This window comes from Bombina bombina, chromosome 1, assembly GCF_027579735.1.
Source record: "Bombina bombina isolate aBomBom1 chromosome 1, aBomBom1.pri, whole genome shotgun sequence".
NCBI classification, from domain to species: Eukaryota; Metazoa; Chordata; class Amphibia; order Anura; family Bombinatoridae; genus Bombina; species Bombina bombina.
In genome coordinates, this window is record NC_069499.1 from 326,576,733 (window position 1) to 326,595,254 (window position 18,522).

Genomic DNA, 18,522 nt, shown 5'->3' on the forward strand with positions numbered 1-18,522 from the left:
AAAATGGGTCGATGGTTTACATATATTATGTATTATGCTGTAGTATTGCACATTAAACGGTTGAGAATAAGTACCAATAAACCACACTACAGGGCTGTTACACCTGTGTGTGCCTACCTGCTCTCCTATGAGCTTGATTCGATCTGCTTGTGGTAAGGCACAGGTGTCCGTGCAGCTCCGTGTAGCACACGTTACGTCAGTACTAAGAAAAAGAAAATCCGTGCTGTGGCCAATGTCCTTTACTCTGCGCAGAGTAAATCTGCTGAATCTGTTGTAATCTTTCGAATCAGTGGTTTATTCTTGGTTATTTAAAACTGCTTTGTTCCCATCAACGTGTTTCGCCATTAACAATGGCTTTATCAAGATGGTTCTGACTGATTCATGGCTTCTTTATAAATAGGTGCTTGATGAATGATTGGTTGGATATATCCGCCCTGTTTCCAATTACCTCTCTCTTAAGGTGGAAGTATGTTAAGGTGGACTAATTAATTCATATAAAGAAAGTCACTCTAAATTTTTTAAAAACCCTACATATATCTAGTCTCATAAGATATTATATAGACATAGATGTCTTGATGAAATCGACATTTCATGCATAGTTAGATACAAAAATATTTTAGAATATAAGTCAAAAATAGAAATAAAAATAAACAAAGAAAGGGTATGCCTACTTTCATGTATAGTGTATTCTAACCTATAGTAGGTAAAAGATTTAAACAGGATTAAAAATCACATTTTGGCTATAAGATCATATTTTGGCTGTATGATCATTGAAGTGAATATTTATTCATTATTTTTAAGGTTTTAAGTTATTGTTATTTTTTGTATGACCGGTCATATATTAATATTTGTTTTTAGTATATTTTATATATGATGCACTCCATGAACACCTCACTTTAGACCAATTTATTTATACAGTTGAATAAATATTGTTTACATATACTGTGTATTTATATATTTTTTTCTTGTAGACCACTTATATAGTTTTATAACGATTTACCCCCAAGCTGTTAGCGCGCATACACACCTTTCTTCTATTTTGTACTTGTCCTGTTTTTTTCTGCTTTATGGGAGCAGAATAGTATATGTGCAGGGGCTAGATTTGCGAACCACTTGCTCTTGCTATTTTTATTCCTTAGTCGGTGGGCCTTTAGATTCTCGGGTCTTCCGTTCTTTTCCCCCTTGGGGGTATGTGAAGGTTCTTCCTTCGGGTCGGGGGTTAGTCTTGGGTGCTCGAAAGCCCCGCAAGACTTGGTTTCTTGGGGGGGGGGGGTGGCTTGTGCTCAATGGATCTAGGGATCTGAGTGGTCTCTAGCTCGACCTTGTAGGTTATTTAACTGATGGGCAGTTTCTGGGTTTCTAACCCCTTGTTTTATGTGTTACAGTTTTTCTGTAGGTGTTGGGTCTTTTCAGGCTGTGGTGCCCTTCTGTTCCCATCCTTTTGTTTGCATTCAGTGTCCTCTGTAGCTTGGGTATTGTTTTCCCAAAAGTAACGAATGCAGCTGTGGACTCCTCCCGTTTAAGAAGAAAAACTTATGCTTACCTGATCATTTTCTTTTCTTCTGACGGGAAGAGTCCACAGCTCTCTGCCCGTGTTTTAGCTGTGTGGCAGCGGTATTGATTTTTGCTCTTCTGGCACCTTTTTCACCCTGATATTTCTCCTACTGTTCCTTGTTCCCTTGGTAGAATGACTGGGGGATGAGGGAAGTGGGAGAGGTATTTAAGCCTTTGGCTGGGGTGTCTTTGCCTCCTCCTGGTGGCCAGGTTCTTATTTCCCAAAAGTAATTAATGCAGCTGTGGACTCTTCCCATCAGAAGAAAAGAAAATTAACAGGTAAGCATAATTTTAGTTTTTGGTATATTTCATGCCACCATTTCACCGCAAATGCGATCAAATAAAAAAAATTGTTCACTATTTTACAAACTTATGGTTTCTCATTGAAATTTACAAATAGCTTGTGCAATTATGGCAACAATGGCATGTAAATGCTTTTCTGGGATCCCCTTTGTTCAGAAATGTATATTTATGGTTTTGGCATTACTTCTTGGTAATTAGAAGGCAGCTAAATGCTGCAGCGCACCACACTTGCATTATGCCCAGCAGTGAAGGAGTTAATTAGGTAGCTTGTAGGGTTAATTTTAGCTTTAGTGTAGAGATCAGCCTCCCACCTGACATCCCACCCCCTGACCCCTCTCTGACCCCTCTCAAACAGCTCTCTTCCCTCCCCCACCCCACAATTGTCACCTCTATCTTAAGTACTGGCAGAAAGTCTGCCAGTACTAAAATAAGCTTTTTTTTATTATTTATTTATTTTTCTGCAGTGTAGGTTCCCCCTAACCTCCACAACCCCCCCCCCAACTCTTAAGCTCCACCCTCTTCCTATTTGTGGCCATCTTAGGTACTGGCAGCTCTCTGCCAGTACCCAGTTTGTAATGAAATGTGCATATTTTTTTTTATTTTTTTTTTATAACCATTTTTTTGTAGTGTAGCTGCCCCCCTCATTATCCTACCCCCCTCACAGATCCCTTTCCCAACAATTATTTCCCCCCTCCCCCTCACGCCTTCGATTATCATTATGTATAAAGCGGTTGCGTGCCCCCGTCCCCTCCCTTGCGCCCGCTCCCGCCTAACTCACAGAACAGCCGCCCAAACTGCTCCAGCGATTGGCCACCTCCCTGCCATGGCTCCCACCCACCAACGATCGGGAACGAGGTGGGTAAAAAAGGGTATTGCAGTGATGCCTCAATATAGAGGCAAAAAGACAAAAGGGTTAACTGCGCAAAAAAAGGAATACTATTAAACCTGTGAAAATAAAGAGGAAACTCCCAACCTCAATTAGTAAAGTGATTTGGAAAGAATATATATGGACTCTGGGAGGAGACCATAAAATTCAAAAACACAGGCGCTAAACAGCTTAAAATAGAAATTGTTTGTAAAAAATGTGTATAAAAGAGTGATTTGCGAGCATATAACGCTATCTATATATGCAGATAGTGACACCCAGTGCGGATTGGTTCAACAAAGGAAGTGTAAACAAATAGTTATATATAAAAAATATAATTTTAATTACATATGTGAAAGGATAAAAAATGATGATTTACACACATAAAAAAGCGCTGATCAGGCGCGAGATTGAAGTGTAGTATACATATTGGCAACAATGTGATACAAATGATAAAACAATAAAACAATGTGAAAAGTATAATTAATTTTCCAGTTGAGATTCGATGTGATGATATTTCCAAATGGCCCAAATTTCGAAGAAGGATTTGAAACTTCGATAAGAGCTGGAACGAGATGAGGAAGACCAATAAACGGCAGAAAAGGCAACAAAATAAGGTTTTCACTTTTACTTACACCGGAGATCGGTGATTGAATCCTGTATGTTCCTTTCAGTGGCGTAAAACTCCAGGCCGCAGTGGGCAGCGAAAATCAATCCAGCAGAGAATATGCAAACACCTTTGCACAGGTAACTGGAAAACTGCACCTACGGAGGCCGGAGAGGGACAAGAGAAGAACAGAAAAGAGCAACGCGTTTCAACCCGTGAACCAGGTCTTTTTCAAGCCCTTGAAAAAGACCCGGTTCACGGGTTGAAACGCGTTGCTCTTTTCTGTTCTTCTCTTGTCCCTCTCCGGCCTCCGTAGGTGCAGTTTTCCAGTTACCTGTGCAAAGGTGTTTGCATATTCTCTGCTGGATTGATTTTCGCTGCCCACTGCGGCCTGGAGTTTTACGCCACTGAAAGGAACATACAGGATTCAATCACCGATCTCCGGTGTAAGTAAAAGTGAAAACCTTATTTTGTTGCCTTTTCTGCCGTTTATTGGTCTTCCTCATCTCGTTCCAGCTCTTATCGAAGTTTCAAATCCTTCTTCGAAATTTGGGCCATTTGGAAATATCATCACATCGAATCTCAACTGGAAAATTAATTAAACTTTTCACATTGTTTTATCATTTGTATCACATTGTTGCCAATATGTATACTACACTTCAATCTCGCGCCTGATCAGCGCTTTTTTATGTGTGTAAATCATCATTTTTTATCCTTTCACATATGTAATTAAAATTATATTTTTTATATATAACTATTTGTTTACACTTCCTTTGTTGAACCAATCCGCACTGGGTGTCACTATCTGCATATATAGATAGCGTTATATGCTCGCAAATCACTCTTTTATACACATTTTTTACAAACACTTTCTATTTTAAGCTGTTTAGCGCCTGTGTTTTTTAATTTTATGGTCTCCTCCCATTCTCAATATAGAGGCATCACTGCAATACCCTGAAAGCGTCTGGAAGCGATCACAATCACTTCCAGCGCTTTAAACCCCAGATGATGTGCCAGGCACATCCTTGGTCATTAACTGACACTTTTTGTAGGACGTGCCTGGCACGTCCTTGGTCATTAAGGGGTTAAAGGGATACTAAACCCAAATTATTTTCTTTCACGATTCAGACAGACAGAGCATGAATTTTTTAGCAACTTTCTAATTTACTCCTTTTATTAATTTTTCTTCATTTTCTTGCTATCTTTCTTTAAAAAAAGTAGAAATCTAAGCTAAGGAGCCGGCGCATTTTTTGCTTCAGCACCTGGGTTCCGCTTGCTGATTGGTGGCTAAATGTACCCTCCAATCAACAAGCGCTATCCAGGGGTTTGAACAAAAAATGGGCCAATATAGTTGAATATTTAGGAGCCAAAAAGTGTTAAATATATGGAGAATATCCAAAAACATTTAGGAGCCAGGGAAATTTTTTTTGAAGATAGTGGCTCCCTGGCTACTGGGTTTGTCAAGCCCTGTGTTATGGTATTGCAACATATTATACTGCCCCCCACCAAGCTACTTCATAATGACACCACGCTGACAAAACACAACAGACAAGGGCACATGAATAAAGTAAAAATCATAACAGCAAATATTATAAGTAAAAATGCTTACAAATGTTCAGTTTAAATATTTTGTCTGTAAATTGTTGCTAACAATTTTAAACTAAACCTTTATTTTAATTTTATTTCTAGCCAATTGACCCCTAACAAGTGCTAAAGGGACATGAAATCCAAAATTTTTATTTGGTGTCTCAGCCAAAGCATACAAATTTAAAAAAGCATTCAATTTACTTCTACAGGTAGAAAACCCTTTATCAAAACTACTTGGGACCAGAAAAGGTTTGGATATCAGAATAGTTTGGATTTTGGAATTCCTGCAGCTTTAAAATGGGACAGCTTGGAGAGGGGATGGGACTAAGGCCCCAATTTATCAAAGTCTGGCGGACCTGATCCGACAGTGCAGATCAGGTCCGCCAGACCTCGCTGAATACGGAGAGCAATACGCTCTCCGTATTCAGCATTGCACCAGCAGCTCACAAGAGCTGCTGGTGCAACTCCGCCCCCTGCAGACTCACGGCCAATCGGCCGCCAGCAGGGGGTGTCAATCAACCCGATCGTACTCGATCGAGTTGAATTGCGGCGATGTCTGTCCGCCTGCTCAGAGCAGACGGACAGGTTATGGAGCAGCGGTCTTTAGAGCTCACAAGCTCCGTACGGAGCTTGATAAATGGGCCCCTAAGTGTAAACAGTAATATCTTATGTCCTTTAGGCAATATTTACATGTCATAATACAGCCTATGCATTTAGGCTAAAGGTAGTTTTATATCATTTGTAATACTTTGTATACATAGTACCCTTATAGTACTGTAATCAGAAAGGCAATATTTGTTGTTTTAAATAAATATAGACTATTTTAGAACACAAAAAGCAAATTGCTACTTACAGGCAGGGAAAAAGTCATTTTGATAAATATATTAATTTAAAAAATATGGATTCAGAAAAAGTTTGGATTTGGAAAATTGTATCTATTATAAAATTAGCTGTGTTCAAGAGATTGCTTCTTTGCTAAGGGATACCAAGAGAACAAATAAATAGAGTCATTTTAAATAACTTTCTTATTTACTTCTATCTGAATCATGAAAAAAAATAACTGGGTTTCATGTCTGTTTAAAGTAAGATAATAAAAAATATCCCTCACTGATTACAGATGACCACACTCCACTGACTTACACCACACTCCACTTACAGTATATGTTTAAGTAAAAGGGAAAAGCTATGGGATGGCAGAATTTTCTGTGGAGAACACGGATATGTATGCACGCATATTTTAGACCAACAGAAAAGTGAAATTTGTGAAAACCATTTGAAACAGCGATTCATGTATAAAAGCAAATATGTAACATTGCTTAATTTTATGCTACAGTTACAAGTAATTGTTGCATGGTGCTGAAGAATCGGTGCCATAAAACAAATGTAGATATTTTCTCTGTGTGAGCAGCTGTGTGGCCAGCAACAAAATGGAGAATTTATATAGTGTTATTAGGTGTAACTTTATGTGGTTGAGATATGTCTTTATGTTTTATAACCCCTTAGGAACAAAGCCATTTTTCAATTTCTTACCCTTAAAGGGTTATTAAACCCAAAAAAACATAATTTATGTAAGAATTTACCTGATAAATTCATTTCTTTCATATTGGCAAGAGTCCATGAGCTAGCAAAGTTTCCCAAACCTCAAAATGCCTATAGATACACCCCTCACCACACCCACAATTCAGTTTAACAAATAGCCAAGAAGTGGGGTGATAAAGAAAGGAGCAAAAGCATAAACAAAGGAATTGGAATAATTGTGCTTTATACAAAAGAATCATAACCACCATAAAAAAGGGTGGGCCTCATGGACTCTTGCCAATATGAAAGAAATTAATTTATCAGGTAAATTCTTACATAAATTATGTTTTCTTTCATGTAATCGGCAAGAGTCCATGAGCTAGTGACGTTTGGGATAGCAATACCCAAGATGTGGAACTCTACGCAAGAGTCACTAGAGAGGGAGGGATAAAAAATAAAGACAGCCAATTCCGCTGAAAAAATGAATCCACAACCCAAATCATAAGTTTTAATCTTATAATGGAAAAGAAAAAAACTGAAAATATAAGCAGAAGAATCAAACTGAAACAGCTGCCTGAAGAACTTTTCTACCAAAAACTGCTTCTGAAGAAGAAAAAAAACATCAAAATGGTAGAATTTAGTAAATATATGCAAAGAAGACCAAGTTGCTGCTTTGCAAATCTGATCAACTGAAGCTTCATTCTTAAAAGCCCCGAAAGTGGAAACTGACCTAGTAGAATGAGCTGTAATCCTCTGAGGCAGGGATTTACCCGACTCCAAATAAGCGTGATGAATCAAAAGCTTTAACCAAGATGCCAAAGAAATGGCAGAAGCCTTCTGACCTTTCCTAGAATCAGAAAAGATAACAAATAGACTAGAAGTCTTCCTGAAATCTTTAGTAGCTTCAACATAATATTTCAAAGCTCTCACCACATCCAAAGAATGTAAAGATTTTTCCAAAGAATTCTTAGGATGGGGACACAAAGAAGGGACAACAATTTCCCTACTAATGTTGTTGGAATTCACAAATTTAGGTAAGAATTTAAATTAAGTCTGCAAAACTGCCTTATCCTGATGAAAAGACATATATGGCTTTGGCTTTGCTTTTTGGCAATTAGGCCATTAAATGCCGCCGCTTCTGTTTCCCACCTGACACATCCCACCCCCTAACCCCTCACAAACAGCTCTATTCCCTCCCCATCCCACAATTGTCACCGCCATCTTAAGTACTGGCAGAAAATATTTTTTTAAAACAAATAGTTTCTGCAGTGTAGGTTCACCCTACCCCCCAACCTCCACAATCCCCCCCAAACAGCTCTCTTAATGTCCCCCCCCCCCCCTTCCTATTTGTGGCCATTTTAGGTACTAGCAGCTGCCTGCCAGTACCCAAATTTCTTAACAAATTTGCTTTTTTTTTCTTCTTCACATTTTTACGTAGTGTAGCTGCCCCCCCCCCCCTCATTATCCTACCCCCCTCCCAGATCCCATTCCCAACAACATTTCCCCTCTCCCTCCTGCCATGGATCGGACTGTCGTCTGCGCGCTCAAGCTCCCGCCCACCCTCCCAGAACAGTGGCCGGTGTCACCGGAACGTGTCCAGCAATGGACCGCCCACCGCCTCCCTGCAGCTGCTCCCACTCACCAACGATCGGCACCATCGCTGGCCTATGCAGAGGGGGCCACAGAGTGGCCCTCTCTGCATCGATTGGCCGAAAAGGGTATTGCAGTGATGCATCAATATCGCTTCCAGACGCTTTAAACCCCTAACAACGTAAAGGGTACGTCGTTGGTCTTTAACGACCAGTTAGTGTATGACGTACCCTGTACGACGTGTGTCGTTAAAGGGACACTCAAGTCAAAATTAAACTTCATGATTCAGATACAGCATGCAATTTTAAACAACTTTCCAATTTTCTTCCATTAACAAAATGTGCACAGTCTTTTTATATTTACACTTTTTGAGTCACCAACTCCTACTGAGCATGGGCAAGAATTCACAGCATATACGTATATGCATTTGTGATTGGCTGATGGCTGTCACATGATACAGGGGGAGTGGAAATAGACATAAGTTTGCAATTTATTTAACAAAAATCTACTACTCATTTGAAGTTCAGACTAAGTGCTATTGCATTGTCTTCTTATCATGCATTTGTTGATTATGCAAATGTACAGTGTTGACTGGTCCTTTAAGTGGTTAAATAGTAATTACAGCTAACACAGCTGATAAGGGGTAAAAAACAGAATTTATGCTTACCTGATAAATTTCTTTCTCTTACGGTGTATCCAGTCCACGGCTTCATCCTTACTTGTGGGATAGTCTCAATCCCTACAGGAAGTGGCAAAGAGAGCACACAGCAGAGCTGTCCATATAGCTCCCCTCAGGCTCCGCCCCCCCAGTCATTCGACCGACGGTTAGGAGAAAAAGGAGAACCATAGGGTGCAGTGGTGACTGTAGTTTACAAAAATAAAATTTAAACCTGACTAAATTGCCAGGGTGGGCCGTGGACCGGATACACCGTAAGAGAAAGAAATTTATCAGGTAAGAATAAATTCTGTTTTCTCTTACATTGGTGTATCCGGTCCACGGCTTCATCCTTACTTGTGGGAACCAATACCAAAGCTTTAGGACATGGATGAAGGGAGGGAACAAGTCAGGTAACCTAAACAGAAGGCACCACTGCTTGCAAAACCTTTCTCCCAAAAATAGCCTCCGAAGAAGCAAAAGTATCGAATTTGTAAAATTTGGCAAATGTATGCAGTGAAGACCAAGTCGCTGCCTTACAGATCTGTTCAACAGAAGCCTCATTCTTGAAAGGCCATGTGGAAGCCACAGTTCTAGTGGAATGAGCTGTAATTCGTTGAGGAGGCTGCCGTCCAGCAGTCTCATAAGCCAATCGGATGATGCTTTTCAGCCAGAAAGAAAGAGAGGTAGCAGTCGCTTTTTGACCTCTCCTCTTACCAGAATAGACAACAAACAAGGATGATGTTTGCCTGAAATCCTTAGTTGCTTCTAAATAGAACTTTAAAGCACGAACCACATCAAGATTGTGTAACAGACGTTCCTTCTTAGAAACTGGATTAGGACACAGAGAAGTAACAACTATTTCCTGGTTAATATTCTTATTGGAAACCACTTTTGGAAGAAAACCAGGTTTGGTACGCAAAACAACCTTATCTGTATGGAACACCAGATAGGGTGAATTACACTGCAAAGCAGACAATTCAGAAACTCTTCTAGCAGAAGAAATAGCTACCAAAAACATAACTTTCCAAGATAGTAACTTAATATCTATGGAATGTAAGGGTTCAAACGGAACCCCTTGAAGAACTGAAAGAACTAAATTTAGGCTCCATGGAGGAGCCACAGGTCTGTAGACAGGCTTGATTCTGACTAAGGCCTGTACAAACGCCTGAACATCTGGCACGGCTGCCAGACGCTTGTGTAACAGAACAGACAGAGCAGATATCTGTCCTTTTAAGGAACTAGCTGACAGACCTTTCTCCAATCCTTCTTGGAGAAAGGATAGTAACCTTGGAATCCTAATCTTACTCCATGAGTAACCCTTGGATTCGCACCAACAAAGATATTTCCGCCATATCTTATGGTAAATTTTCCTGGTAACAGGCTTTCTAGCCTGGATCAGAGTATCTATAACTGATTCAGAGAACCCACGCTTAGCTAGAATTAAGCGTTCAATCTCCAAGCAGTCAGTTGTAGAGAAACTAGGTTTGGATGCTTGAATGGACCTTGGTTTAGAAGGTCCTGCCTCAAAGGTAGCTTCCACAGTGGAGCCGATGACATATCCACCAGCTCTGCATACCCAGTCCTGAGTGGCCACGCAGGAGCTATCAGAATTACCGAAGCCTTCTCCTGCTTGATCCTGGCTACTAGCCGAGGGAGAAGAGGAAACGGTGGAAAGACATAAGCTAGATTGAACGACCAAGGCGCCACTAAGGCATCTACCAATGTCGCCTTGGGATCCCTGGACCTGGACTCGTAACGTGGAACTTTGGAGTTCTGACGTGACGCCATCAGATCCAGATCTGGAAGGCCCCATAGTTGGGTTAACTGGGCAAAAACCTCCGGGTGGAGTTCCCACTCCCCTGGATGGAAAGTCTGACAACTCAGATAATCCGCCTCCCAGTTGTCCACTCCTGGGATGTGAATTGCTGATAAATGGCAGGAGTTATCCTCTGCCCATTTGATGATCTTGGATACCTCCCTCATCGCCAGGGAGCTCTTTGTTCCTCCCTGATGATTGATGTACGCTACAGTTGTGATGTTGTCCGACTGAAATCTGATGAATTTGGCCTCCGCTAGCTGAGGCCAGGCCTGGAGCGCATTGAATATCGCTCTCAATTCCAAAATGTTTATCAGAAGAAGAGATTCTTCCCGAGACCATAGACCCTGAGCTTTCAGGGAATCCCAGACCGCACCCCAGCCTAAGAGGCTGGCGTCGGTCGTGACAATGATCCACTCTGGTCTGCGGAAACTCATTCCCTGAGACAGGTGATCCTGAGACAACCACCAGAGGAGTGAGTCTCTGGTTTTCTGGTCCATTTGTATTTGGGGAGACAAATCCACATAATCCCCATTCCACTGTTTGAGCATGCACAGTAGCAGTGGTCTTAGATGAATTCGAGCAAAAGGGACCACGTCCATTGCCGCAACCATTAGCCCTATTACCTCCATGCACTGAGCCACGGAGGGTTGAGGAATGGCATGAAGAACTCGACAAGTGTTCGAAAGTTTTGACTTCCTGACCTCCGTCAGAAAGATTTTCATTTCTACCGAGTCTATTATTGTTCCCAGGAAGGGAACCCTTGTGAACAGGGACAGAGAACTCTTTTCTACGTTCACCTTCCACCCGTGAGACCTTAGAAAGGCCAGAACAATGTCCGTATGAGCCTTTGCTTTGTGAAAGAACGACGCTTGCATTAAGATGTAGGTAAGGTGCTACTGCAATGCCCCTTGGTCTTAGCACCGCTAGAAGAGACCCTAGCACCTTTGTGAAAATTCTGGGAGCAGTGGCCAATCCGAAGGGAAGAGCCACGAACTGGTAATGCTTGTCCAGAAAGGCGAACCTCAGGAACTGATGGTGATCTTTGTGGATAGGAATATGCAGGTACGCATCCTTTAAGTCCCCCCCAGTGATATCTGAAATAATCTCTTTCAACTCTGGCCCGAATAGGGTCTTACCCTTGAAAGGAATATTAAGCAATTTTGTTTTGGACGACACGTCCGCCGACCATGATTTTAGCCAAAGCGCTCTGCGCGCCACAATGGCAAAACCAGAATTTTTCGCCGCTAATTTAGCTAACTGAAAAGCGGCGTCTGTGATGAAAGAATTAGCCAACTTCAGGGCATGAATTCTGTCCATGACCTCATCATAAGAAGTCTCCTTCTGGAGCGAGTTTTCCAGTTCCTCAAACCAAAAAGCCGCTGCAGTGGTTACAGGAATAATGCAAGAAATTGGTTGAAGAAGGAAACCTTGTTGAACAAATATTCTCTTAAGTAAACCTAACTTTTTATCCATAGGATCTTTGAAAGCGCAACTGTCTTCTATTGGTATAGTCGTGCGCTTGGCTAGTGTTGAAACTGCTCCCTCTACCTTAGGGACCGTCTGCCACGCTTCCCTTCTGGGGTCAACAATGGGGAACATTTTCTTAAATATAGGAGGGGGAACAAAGGGTACACCTGGTCTCTCCCACTCCCTAGTCACAATATCCGCCACCCTCTTAGGTATCGGAAACGCGTCAGTGTGTACCGGGACCTCTAAGAATTTGTCCATTTTACACAATTTTTCTGGGACCACCAAGGGGTCACAATCATCTAGCGTAGCCAGGACCTCCTTAAGCAGGGCGCAGAGGTGTTCTAGCTTAAAATTTAAATGCTATGGTATCTGGCTCTGCCTGCTGAGAAAAACTTTTCCTGTGTCAGAAATTTCTCCCTCAGACAGACCCTCCCTCACCGCCAAGTCAGATTGTTGTGAGGGCACTACAGATAAATTATCCACTGCGTCTGATTGCTCATTCTCTGTATTTAAAACTGAGCTATCGCGCTTCCATGGAAATGCTGGCAGTTTGGATAAAAATGCTGCGAGAGAATTATCCATTACTGCTGCTAACTGTTGCAAAGTAATAGGGATCGATGCGCTAGAGGTACTGGGCATCGCTTGCGCGGGCATAGCTGGTGTCGACACAGAAGGAGAGGAGAGAGTACTATCCTCACTACCTTCAGCTAAAGAATCATCTTGGGCTACATTTTTAAGTGTCACTGCATGGTCCTTAAACTGCTTGGACGCTATAGCACAATTTAAACACAAATGCAATGGGGGTACCGCCATGGCTTTTAAACATACAGAACAAGGGCTATCTGAAGGCTCAGACATGTTTGACAGACTTAGACAGCACTATAATGCAAGAAAAAATACTTTTTGAAAAAACTTTACTGTGTGTTTAAATAATAAAAAGTACACACTTTATTACCAAAACATCAAATAACCATCAAATAAACATCCGATCTTAATGAAATTTTCACCACATTATCCTAATGCTTTGAAATGATTGCACACAAATTTTCAGATCAATTAACCCCTTAATGCCCAAACCGGAGCTAAAAACAGCAGTTAACCGGTTATAAACACTACAGCACGATGCCACAGCCTCTACTGTGGCTTTTACCTTCCTTAGGGATTATTTGAAGAAGAAATAAGCCTCTCTGAAGTCCTCTCTGAGGTTTCTGGACTCCACACGTGAAGCAGCATGAACTGTCTAGTAAAAACAACAGCGCAACTGAGGCGCGAAAATGAGGCCCCCTCCCTCTTCATTCCAGAGTGATGGGGCCTTTGAGATAGGTTAGGTGTCTAATAAAGTGCCAGGCGAAAAAACAAACCCCATAAGTGTTTTATAAGTCTAAAAACACCAGATTCATCTTGAAATCATGCTAATAAAGCAATCGATTAAGCCCAAAATAGTGTCAACCAGAAATAAGCCCTTAATCTAAGCCATCATTTTATACAGAGTCTGAGAAAAATGGCTTACTTACCCCCGTGGGGATTCCTGTCAGTCTTCTAGCATTACTGGGTCTTGTTAGAAAAATGACTGATCATACCTGAAGCAGTTAAGCCTGCAAACTGTTCCCCCCAACTGAAGTTCTCCGGTATTCAACAGTCCTGCGTGGGAACAGCAATGGATTTTAGTTACTGGTGCTAAAATCATATTCCTCTCAGCAGAAATCTTCATCACTTTCTGCCTCAGAGTAAATAGTACAAACCGGCACTATTTTAAAATAACAAACTTTTGATAGAAGAAATAAAAACTACAAATCTAACACCACAAACTCTTTACCCTTCCGTGGAGATGCTACTTCTTAGAGCGGCAAAGAGAATGACTGGGGGGGCGGAGCCTGAGGGGAGCTATATGGACAACTCTGCTGTGTGCTCTCTTTGCCACTTCCTGTAGGGATTGAGAATATCCCACAAGTAAGGATGAAGCCGTGGACCGGATACACCAATGTAAGAGAAATGTGTCTTATTGTTTCATGCAATAATGAAAGCATCTGGGGAAATTATGTGTACAACAACATACTGGACGTGTGATAGTTCTGCCATGTGATTTTGAATAGTGGGTGATTTTGAATAGTGGTTGTTCAGGAGTATTTGCCTTGATAATTGGATACAAGGTCTTTACTGCTATTCTCCACAACATCAAATGTGTTGACCTATTGTTAAATCAAGCGTGCACATTCCTGAGATTAGATCTCTCAGAACTCCCAATTTATCACAGCTGGCAAGTGTTAGAAATTGCACTAACATTTAAATGATTGCACCTTCCTAACAAGCTAAAGTAGCTTGACATTTTCTGTGCCAATATGATACTCGAGACATCAAATGTTTCCACATCTTTAATGTATATTTATGCAAATAAACAAACATTCCAATCCTGAAAAATGTCTGTTCCAGTGAACAACAGTAAAAAGTATGTACATGATATTTAAAGCTTAGCAGTCATGTGGGCATTTGAAAATCCTTTTAAAGGCCAGTAAACGGTATCCCTTCCCCAGCTACAAAGTGCACAAGCACTATAAATTGAACAATGTATGTATTCATGGCTGTAAATCACTTTTACTACCACTGCATTGTACTGGCCAAACCAATGCCAAAAAACAGAATGCTTCCCCTTAATCAATATTCTACACCACTTACTTGTTCAGCCTGATGGCAAACTCCTTTAGCGCAAATACATTGTCTGCAAACACAATAATCTTGTCATTCCTCCGTTCATGGAACTTAATCAGGAACTGGCAAGCTCTAAATTTATTTGGGTTCATGGTGTACAACAAAATTCTCTTCTTTGTTTTGATAGCGACATATTCTCTGTAGAATTCAGGAGACATTGGACACCAGACCTTGGGAGAAAAAAAAGAAAGAAAAAAAAATATGCACCCAGTTTAGAAGAAAGCATACATTTTAAACAAGAAAGACTGCTTGCTTGGAAAAGTATCGTTATGAATAGGCACAGAAGCAATTTCTTAATTGCTAGCAGAATACAAGGGCTATGAACAAAAATAAATTTACTAAGGCAACAGGTTTCTCCATTGACTAAGAACAAAAAAGTAAAAATCGCCTTAGTTCAGTTTTTGTTCTTTTTTGTGTGTGTATATGTCAGTTAATTGTTCGCTTTAAAGAGACAGTCTACATCAGAATTTCTTTTTTGTTTAAAAAGATAGATAATCCCTTTATTACTAACTCCCCAGTTTTGCATAACCAACACAGTAATATTAATATTCTTTTTACCTCTGATTACCTGTATATAAGCCTCTGCAGACTGCCCCCTTATTTGAGTTATTTTGACAGACTTGTATTTTAGCCAATCAGTGCCCTCTCATAAGTAACTCCATAGGCGAAAGCGCAATGTTATCTATATGGCACACAGGAACCAATGCCCTCTAGCTGTGAAAAACTATCAAATGCATACAGATAAGAGGCAGCCTTCAAGGGATTAGAAATTAACATATAAGCATATCTAGGTTGAGAGAATACCAAGAGAACAAAGCAAAGTAGATGATAAAAGTGAATTGGAAAGTTGTTTAAAATGACATGCTCTGAATCATGAAAGTTTAATTTTGACTAGACTGTCCCTTTAAGACAATGTTTTTACTAAACAGAATGATTTTTAGATGTCCACAAATTAAAATCATTGTTGATGTTACAGATGTTTCATATTTGCTTCACATCAAATTAAACTAAACCAATTAAAATAAGCCAGAAAAGCAACGTTTTTCTCTCCGCCCCATCTCTCTCCTTAGCCAATATGAACATTTTGTATTGCTCAAATTATCATAAAATAAATTTATGTTAAATCATACAATTAATTTGTGCATTAAATAGCAGAAAATGTTATAATATTAGAAAGTATTACACTGCCCACAATTGCTACTTTAGAATGACTTGCAAAATGTGTGTATATACATACAATATATATATAAAAATAATCAATAATGTAAACACATATATACACACACACACACACATCCATATCTATTTAGTGTTCACCGTAGGACCTATTTAGGGCTAGATTACAAGTGGAGCGCAGATTTATTGCACGCCTGCAAACGGGCGAATTTGCCTGCATGCGATAAATGAGCGCTGCACATGTAATCTAGCCTTAAATAGGTCCTACGGTGAACACTAGATTAGAAATATATATATATATATATACATATACACACACACACATATACATACATACATACACACACACACACTTCTAATTCCCCCCTCTAACTCTACTCCAGTTTCTAATTTTTCTATCACTGTTGGCGGCACCACTATTTTCCTATCACCCCAAGTCCGCTGCCTCGCTCTCTTCATCCTGCCGCAACCACCTACGCAATATCTCCAAAATTCATCTGTTTCTGAGTGCTGAAACTACTAAACAGCTAATCCACTCCCTGGTAATTTCCCGACTTGACTACTGTAACAACTTATTAATTGGCCTCCCTCTCTCCCGCCTCTCTCCCCTCCAATCCATCCTAAATGCATCTGCAAGGCTAATCCACCTCTCTCGACGCTCTGTTTCTGCTGCACCTCTCTGAGTCCCTTCACTGGCTCCCCATTCACAACAGAGTTAAATTAAAAATTCTCACCCTGACCTACAAAGCCCTCATCAATGCTGCCCCACCCTACCTGTCCTCACTCATCAACAAATATACTCCTGCCCACCCCCTAAGATCCAACAACGACCTGCTTCTTGCATCCTCTACCATCACCTCCTCTCATGCTAGACTACAGGACTTCTCTTGTGCGGCACAAACCCTCTGGAACGCACTTCCTCGAGCTATCAGACTTGCCACTAACCTCTCCTCCTTTAAACGTTCCCTAAAGACCTTTCTGTTCAGGGAAGCTTATCACCCAACTTAACAACAAACTAACTTCACTTAACTAACAGTTGCCCTCTATCTCCTCACTAATATCATTCTCACCTTTGCAGTCCCCACCTCCTGTTTCCCATCCTCCTACCCATCTAGATTGTAAGTTCCCACGGGAATAGGGACTTCAACTCCCCCTGTATTTGTCTGTAAAATTTTGTCTTTTATTGTATTGTTTCTCCATTGTACTGTTATCTTTGTACCCATGGGCAGAGCTGCAGAATCTGTTGGCGCTTTATAAATAAAGAATAATAATATCACAGGCGTTTCTTAAAGTAAAAACAGCAAAGGTTTATTGAACGTTTTCGGGGAGATTACACCCCTTCATCAGAATTAAAGTGTATAAATCTCACACTTATATAATGCATACAATCAAATAACAAATGTGTACATACCCCATCCAGATTCATGTGGCGCCAAACAATCTATCTTGGAACGCAAACATGCGTTCCATCGTTATATGGAACTAGAAGTGTATATACATCACTTCCGGTTGTATACAAAAGTGCCAATAAAAAATAAAGATATGAAAAGTAACAACAAAATCGAATTGGACAAGCAACATCATCTATTAGTGCCTCCTATGTGCCTCAAACAAAATGTGTGTGTTTATTAAAAAAACTGAGCAAAGGATAATCATTCTTCTGTTTATATACTACCAGTGTTTACCAGTTACCAAGGATACCAATCCGTTACCATGGTAGCCAACCTAAATAGCATAAGGGTGTGTTGTTTATAGAGCTCATATGTTTTTAGTATCTGCTCTATGCGGTACTCATTATGTGTTACAAGTGTATCTGGTCAGTAATATCACCTTACATAGCAGGCTATGATAGATCCATTATAATCATATGGTGTATGGTGACGCTGCCGGCGGCCGAGGTGGTGAGCCATGCGTAACATGATTAATTACATTTTAATATAAGGGGTTATCTTCAATCCTTACATACCACTAGCTGTACTGGGTTATCTATGTATATTTGTTTTCTTTCCTTTCTGCAGCATAACCTCGAAAGCCATATAAATAGAAGTTAAGAATTTGTGCTATAGTTTAATTTTTGAGCCTGCTGGGGCTTTGATGTGATGTGCAGCTCTGTCCCAAAGTAGTAGTGGATAGGTTTCTAGTGCAGGCTGGACCTGCACTGTTACTCTTATCTCCCTACCCATGGTATTCTACATAAGTCGCATAAACCTTACCAACTAGACATACAGAAAAAAAAAAAAAGCCTACTAAGCTATATATTTCACTCCGCATATTTAACTTACCACCTCCCCCCCCCCATAATATACCTCCTAATGTTGGAGGGCTACCTATATGGCTTTTCTTGCCTATGCCATACTCTAACTATTTATACCTGCATATTTTACCACATTATTTACACAGCAAAATTATATATTTACTCTTATTATTGTTTACAATACCAATTACTAACTACTCTAAACTTACAGGTCCAAAAGCGACCATTCAACTTGCTAATTTCAGTTCATATCAAAATAAAATAGAAAAAGAGGTTCTAGCTTTTCCTATAAGATTATTTATACATAGGATTTTATCTTTATATCTATACAGAAGTTGTTAAATTGAACTGTACCATTTATGTCTGTTTTACTGATATGGTGTTTCATTTAAGTTGTATTCTTTTCACATAACCT

General features: G+C 40.3%; 1 protein-coding gene across 1 annotated transcript in view; it reads right to left on the minus strand.

Moving 5' to 3' along the window:
* ERCC3 (ERCC excision repair 3, TFIIH core complex helicase subunit) overlaps positions 1-18,522 on the minus strand; it is a gene marked incomplete in the record, with an annotated part of 196,538 nt that overhangs the window by 133,147 nt on the left and 44,869 nt on the right. Inside the window, 1 exon segment of the mRNA XM_053698101.1 lies at positions 14,645-14,847. Within this exon segment, the coding sequence (XP_053554076.1) occupies positions 14,645-14,847 (203 nt within the window).